Source organism: Orbicella franksi, chromosome 7, assembly GCF_964199315.1.
Source record: "Orbicella franksi chromosome 7, jaOrbFran1.1, whole genome shotgun sequence".
Lineage (NCBI taxonomy): Eukaryota > Metazoa > Cnidaria > Anthozoa > Scleractinia > Merulinidae > Orbicella > Orbicella franksi.
In genome coordinates, this window is record NC_138151.1 from 21,158,825 (window position 1) to 21,166,324 (window position 7,500).

General features: G+C 38.9%; 2 protein-coding genes across 7 annotated transcripts in view; one reads left to right on the top strand and one right to left on the bottom strand.

The window, feature by feature from the left end:
- LOC145492428 (uncharacterized) overlaps positions 1-7,500 on the bottom strand; it is a 456,732-nt gene that overhangs the window by 443,186 nt on the left and 6,046 nt on the right. The window lies entirely within an intron of this gene.
- The window catches only part of LOC145492261 (fibroblast growth factor receptor 1-A-like), a 75,991-nt gene that overhangs the window by 19,120 nt on the left and 49,371 nt on the right, over positions 1-7,500 (top strand). For 5 of the 6 annotated variants that reach the window (XM_081471640.1, XM_081471642.1, XM_081471641.1 and 2 more), the window contains exon 3: positions 5,801-6,055. In XM_081471640.1, the coding sequence (XP_081327766.1) occupies positions 5,801-6,055 (255 nt within the window). Of the gene's footprint in view, positions 1-3,668; positions 4,410-5,800; positions 6,056-7,500 lie in introns of those variants that run through there. The other variant, XM_081471644.1, reaches the window with a different exon arrangement.

Genomic DNA, 7,500 nt, shown 5'->3' on the forward strand with positions numbered 1-7,500 from the left:
CTTAAGTGACGGTCGTTTAACGTTGTCTCAATTTTAGTGGGTATCGTGTTTAGTTCAATCACGTTCAGATAGGTTTTCCCTACTGTCTTCTTAAAGCATCTTTTCACCAGTCCTTTATCCCTTTCCTAGAATTCTCTCCACCACGAAGCTCTTTACGTTATGAATTTCCAGGTGATGTCATGGCTGGAAAGGAACTGTTGTGAAACATTTGTTTTCAAGAACTTGAGTTTGCGTTCTTTCAAGCTCTTGAGCCCCCCCCCCCCCCCCCCTCGGGGGGAACCTCCATTTAGAAAAGCCGGGTTACTCGTCAGAAATTTTGAAAAGAACCCCTAAGAGGTACCAAGACGCTGTTTTGCGGGCGTAGCTTGAATTTTTTTTTTTCCCCTAAGAGGCACCAATTATAGAGCAAACATTATCTCCTGTCATATTTTTCCGCAAAAGCTCCCGCTGTGGACCTTTTGAGACTGAACTCCCTAAGACGTACCAAAACCGCTCTTGTCACCCCTTATGCGCAGGTGATCGTATATTCATGTAACCTGCGCAATATAAATTATTATTATTATTGTTATTATTATTGTTATTATTGTTACTATTGTCATTATTATCATTATCATTATCGTTATTGTTATTATTATTGTTGTTGTTATTATTATTACGAAACTCTGATATTTAATACTGGTTTTTTTTTCTTTTAGATTTAAGTTTTTTTTTTTCCTTTAACATTTCTACAACGTTTATTCTTTCCTCTGTTAAAAAGAGGGACATGTAGGGTAGGAATTGCCTAGAGTATACACATAACTATCATTTCACATTATTTTACTTTTACTTGTGTACGTAGCCACTTAATGCTTGTAAATGGTTACAGAGTATAATTGAAATACAGGACTTACAGGAATTACTTTAGGGAAAAACCTTAAGAAGTGAACTTTCGCCAGATAAAAGTGAAGAATGATCATCGCAGTTAATTTTCCAATTTTTAAGCAATTGGAAAGAAGAAGCCTGAAAAAAATCAGGGCTTCAACGGGATTCGAACCCGTGACCTCCGCGATACCGGTGCGATGCTCTACCAACTGAGCTATGAAGCCACACATTGGGAGCGAGGTCAATTAGTTGAGTTCATATCTTCCCGTGAGGAGCGAAATGTTGTGAAGTTTATTTTGCCAGATAAATGTAAGATTCAAGTTTGTGTGAAAAAGTACTCAATAAAGATCGTTTATTATTATTGAAAAAAAAATTATTATTGCTTTGATGAACCACAAGATTCTTCTTCTTCTTCTTTTTCTTCTTCTTCTTATTTATTAAATGGTACGACGAGCACCCCATCCTTTTATATGGGAGTCTCCTCCCCCCCGTCCCCCGGGTTGAGCCACGGCTCTGAAAGTTTTTGCGCTGTCTGAAAGGAAAAAAATCAGAATGACCAGTCTGGGACTTGCGGACGACTTATAAATGTTCCGAATGTTCTATAAACCAAATGCCTGAGTAGTCTGTTCTTCTATTGATTCTAGGTGCAAGGCTCGTAACATACGCAGGGTCGGGCATTCCTATTCTCTATTTTCTAATTGCCCATAATGCACTCTGTTTGCCCCCCAAATTTTGCATAAACTATTGTTGTGAAATGTTCTTGGGAATATGCAGACCTCTCAAGAGTATTTCACAACAATAGTTTATGCAAAATTTGGGGGGCAAACAGAGTGCATTATGGGCAACTGGAAAATAGAGAATGCATAAAGTTCAGTCGGGATTCCTAACATAATATCGATGGGCCAAAAAAATAGCATTGTTATACCTCCCAACTCAAATACGTTTTCCGATTGGAGGAGAACGTGTCACGTGTCGTGGGTTAAAACTCACTAACACCCTAGGGCGAACAAAACTCACTAACTCCCTACGTAAACAACAAATTGAACTTTAGACTCGCACGTGATCAGGTCGTGCTCCTTGAAACCGCGGTAAATTTGTGAGCCAGCCCGCTGCAAGCGGTATAACAAAACACTCAATGACTGGGCCCGCCGGAAATAGTGAGTTTTGTTTCCCCTCGACCTCAGTGTTCCAACATTGAGGGTCTCGGGGAAACAAAACTCACTGTTTTCTTTAGGGCCACTCAGTAAGGGCTTAGTGTCCAACTATCCTTTAAACAGTTCAAAGGCATCAAATCGTGTAGGCAGTCTAACATTTCGAGTTCGTCTCGGACTAACCATTTTAAAGTGAACGTGGGCTGGCAGTCTGCTACAGAGGCATCGGCGAACTAGTAGACTTTGGATGTTCTGTCTCTCCCTTGCTACTTTGCGTGCTTGGTTCCTACTTGCTCTTGATGGGCAAGCAACCTTCTCCTCTGAAGGTCCTCTCTTGGTACTTTTCACAAATGACAGATTTCGTTTTATATCAGCACCAGCCTTGCTCCAAACTGTCAATTCTCCCTCTTTCTTGTCTATAACTTCAAAAGGGCTTAAGTTGTAGTTTGGAAATCCGCCTTCGTTCCTGTCTCATTTGTGCTTTTTGACGAGTGATAGCTTAGCTAGAAGGAGTTATAGAGGTGATGCGATTTAGGCAAATGAGCGGCCGGTTGAGCACCCGTGAATTTTATTCTAACAGCAGGTAATCAACGAGTGATAACGTAACGATCAAATTGTACAAAAAAACTTGACTCTCTTTGCGCGCTGAGAGTCCATCAGAACTCATGCAAAGTGAAACCGAGTTTCCAAGTCGGTCTAACTCCCAGTGACACTGAAGACTCAATTTGCATTGAGTAACACAAAATAACCACGTTTTCTTGTTCTCGAATTCGCGGAACAATTACAACAATAGATCGATTCAGAGTCACATATAATTTCCAAAATTTTAAGGTAGCTCTGAACCCTATGTACAGATTTTTTCAAACTTTGCCAAAAGTTGCGTCTTATCATGTTAATTGAAATTTGATAATATAGAAAAAATTATTCATGTGTAATCATATTATTCCTCGCCTTAGTTTATCCTTTTTGGACGAGGTTGGTTTTTGGCCGGGTTTTTGGTGGCAGGGAGGTTCATTTCTTTTGATGTTCCATGATTTTTATTTCGTGTCTTCTTGGCCAAAAACACACTGTGTTGTTGATGTGTTGTTGACGGGGACGATTACCTTTTTAATATACTCTCCTCACAACAGAATACAATCATCAATACACTGCGTCATTTACAACAAAAAATAACATAAATGGCGTGGGCTTTCCACGCATTCGGGCAGCTTGTGAGAGTCGTATGCAAATCCAACCCGGCGTAACAGAAGAAGAAATTTTGGCAGCCTATGAAACAGCTGTTCCCAACAGCACAAAGAGAACTATAAAATTCGACTTGGTAGTATCTACAAATACATATATGTTATTTGCCGGCTGGGAGGACCGTATAGTGAAAAACTGTGACCGAGGTCTTGAAAATACTGCCCGAGGCCGCAAGCCGAGGGCAGCATTTTCAAGCCCGAGGTCACAGTTTTTCACTATACGGACCGACTCTAAGCCAGCAAATAATATGTTTATTTATTTTTTCCTGCAGTAAATTGGTTTTACAGACTACAAATGGTTTGTTTACGCAACTCTTGTCATTGAATCGGCTTGCGCGCCGTCTACTAACGATTTGTAAAAAATCTTGGCAACGAGCGAATAACTCAGATAGTACATGTAGACAAAGAAAGATGTATTGAAGAACAGATTTTTTTCGAACTACTTTATGTTAGTTGCATTTATTTCACCAGTTAAGTTTTCCAAAATTGCTTCTGCGGTGTGAAATTTCGTGCGAAGTTTGAGGTTTTACTACAAAAACAATTTCTGTCAGTCATTGCTTTTAAAATCACTTGAAATCAGACTTTTCTAGCGTAGATTGAATAGCATAAAGCGTGGAAATTTTTTAAGTGTATTCCACAGAAATTCTCTTAAATACAGCAACGATCAGAGAGGTAAACTCGACTGAAATTGACTCGAATTTTACGGCGAGACTGAAACACAGGATTACGCGCCATTACAGCGCCAAGCTACAAACAACCAAGCAAACTCTCACAACTTCAAAACACACAATTGAATTTACTTACAGTGACTTTCCTTGCCATTTTAAAATGAACAGTGATAAACTTGCGCTGACTAATCGTCGATGGATGTGTAAAAATGGCAAAAGATCGACGATTACCGCTAACTTTTAGGAGCGAAATTTAGGCAGCGGGGTAAAAATCCGGCCCGTGGGCCGTATTGTAAAAAGCTGGACTGGTCACGTGCTTATGATTAGCCAATCAAATTCGAGGATTAAGGATTCCGGCCGGCTCAGATGCTTGAAAAAAAATAAGGTTTGTTATGGGCGAATAGTCCGAAAACAGACACAAAACTGTTTCTTTACAGTTGCAATTTACAACAACTCAGACAAAGCAACTTAAATGTTATTATTTAGAGGTTAGCGAAATTAAAACAATAAAACTTATGAAATGTATTAAAATCAGGGAGACTTAACAACTCCTTTTGTAGCCGAACAACGTAACCTGTGCCTTCAAAAGTTTTAGAAAACACGACGGGAATTTCTACGACAAAAAGTCGGTAATTCTCTTCAGTCTGCATAAATCAGTCTTCCGGGCAGAAAATTCTTGCAAACGTTGTGAAGACTGTTATGAGCTAATCTTTTCGATAAATCAACTAATCAACCACTTTTTCCGCTGTGTTTACCGTTTTGTAATTTCTCTAACTCACGAAACAATTTTGATTTCTCTTGTTGATCACCTGATGAATCAAGTGACTTTTCTTGCACTGCTGCACATTTTTGGGCGAATCAAGGGAGAATTCAAAATTGCGAGGGACTTTCTGTACTCATTTTTTTTTTTTTTTTTTTTTTATTTTTTTATCCTGCTGCTTTGACAATTATTCCCCTCAGTGTCTGTGGATAGTGGTGGATATTATATCCACCAAAAGCCACCTCCATGGCGGGAATTATCCTTCAAGTTTATTATTGTTAAAATTATTTATGCTGAAGCTTAATTTGAATATTATTTTTGCCCGCGGCTTTGCAGTCATTTTTTCGGCCGTAGCTTTACCAGTCGTTTAAAAAATCGAATCCGACGTCAAAAAATACTGTACATTACCATTTTGTTTTCTAAAGTTCATAGAGCTGCATTAAATCGGCGATCTATATTAAAAACACTTTTCGGCCATCTAAGGAAAACACTGAAATTCCAGGTATTCTTAACATAGAAGGTTTTTATGACTCTCTACCCCATGATTTTACTCGTCGGTGTCTTTTAAACATTGTTTAGTGTTTCTACTTTCCATTTTAAAGCAAAAAGAGGTAATGTTCTGTGTTATGAACAGAATCTAGACCTTGGAAGCTTGCTGCGACACGCGTTATGTATTGCAGAGTGTGACATTTCATATTGGTTTATACAAGGGAGGGTGCGTACGGAAGGAAGGACGGAGAGACGGACAAAATTTCTTAGCTCGATTAGTTGCCAAATTTTCGAAGCAATGAGGCTGCTCTAACGCGCCTTTAGTGGGAGGGAGCTCCACTATGAATCCGTTCAAACTCTCATCCTCATCCTACCGATTTCAGTTACCTTTATGTATACGAAGAATCCATTCTTTGTTTGTCTTGAAATTTCCAGGGTAACTATTCTTTGAGACATCTTAGTTAAACGTCGTTCCTTCTGTATGCATAGCATGTCATTTATTTTTAATGCTCTCGTAATATCTTAGCTTTGATCAGTTCGAAATATTTGTTCTCCATTTAAAGATTCTATGAAACTTTCGTGTGCTCATTAAGAACGTTTCTCTTTTAACATTTTAACTATCTTTTGTAGCGGTACCACAGATAGACGGGCTTACGGTGCAATCAAGTTACATTGAGGGATCAGCTGTCAGTATCACATGTACAGCATCAGGGCTACCAGACCCTGATGTACGATGGATCAGAAATGGAAAAGTGAAAAATGCAGGGAAGAATACAGCGTTATTGACTTTCAGTAATATAAACAGAGCAGATGGTGGACAGTACACCTGTAGAGCCAACAACTCAGTTGGAAGTGCTGAAAATCACACGACACTTGTGGTTCACTGTAAGTAATGTTTTTGAATTGTAGATATTTATGAACTGATGACATCAATGTGATATACGAAACTATTCTTAAAGAGACTGTCTCATGAAAAGTAGACCAGTTAGTTTCTGATCGAAAACTAAAGTGTTTGTGCTTTTTTTGTGCGTGCGTGCGTGTTTTGTGAAAGTAAAGAAACTGCTTTTTTTTACTTAGAAAATTCCCTAGCTGCTTTTCGAGTTCTAGCTATGGATGTGAATTTCACTCCTTCCTTCTCTCCTTCCTTCGCTTCTTTCTTCGCACCTTTGCATCTCTTAGACATTTCTTGCATCCACTAACCTTCACGGTGGATTGCGAGTCGCTTGCACGATATTTTACATGTTCCATGTGAAACGATTTCTTCACACGCTGAATGATTTGTTTTTCATTGGCAATGTTTCTCATTTGTTCTTTGCATTTCGGAAAGTACTCAACATCATGACCACAGAAATAACCTACATGAGAAGATTTATTTCCTGAACGTGTCCACTATAGCTGAGTAATTAGCATTTTTGTAAAGCGTCTGAATGTATAATTGCGACGACTCGATAGCTCAGCTGGTAGGACGCGGGAGAGCAGTACTACTCTCCAGGGGTCACTGGTTAAAATCCAGGCGGTACAAAGGATCTTTTCCTTTTTCTTTTTTTCTTTTATTTTTGCTGAGGATGAACAGCAGCTGTTTATATTGTCTTTCAAAACTTCCCTCTAGTGCTTTTTCTTGCAACCCCCTCATCTCGAGGACACCATGTATAAAATAATAGTTTGGAAATTTATATCTGACATAAGTACATTGGAGAACTTAAGTGGATTGGTTCTGATTACACCATCAGATGGTGCATTACAGTATTAAACGACTGAACTCATCCAAGAAAATCCTTATCGCTTAAAGTTGTGTTTGTTTAGCACGGTATCATAATTGCTAGTTACTTCTCCAAACAAGAGGACTGAATTACTCCCTCATCTCGAGGACGCCATGTATAAAATAGTAGATTGGAAATTTATATCTGACAAAAGTGCATTGGAGAACTTAAGTGGCTTGGTTCTGATTACACCATCAGATGGTGCATTACAGTATTAAACAACTGAACTCATTCAAGAGAATCCTTATCGCTTAAATTTATATTTGTGTAGCACAGTATCCTAATTGCTAGTTACTTCTCCAAACAAGAAGTCTGAATTATAACGAAATATAATGTCCTGACAAGAAATTTATTCTATGCGGCCAGTCAGAAGCGGAGTCGCTCCAACCGCCCAGTTGAATGAATTCTTAACCTACCGACCATCCTATACACGGACTGATGATCGTCTAGTACGTAACCGTACTATCGTTAAATTTTGTACTTGAAAGTAATATCTGAATTTATCTTTTTCCCAGCTCGTGAGCGGGTGGAATTCAACAAATCCTGCAATCTGATCGTTTCCTGGAACGG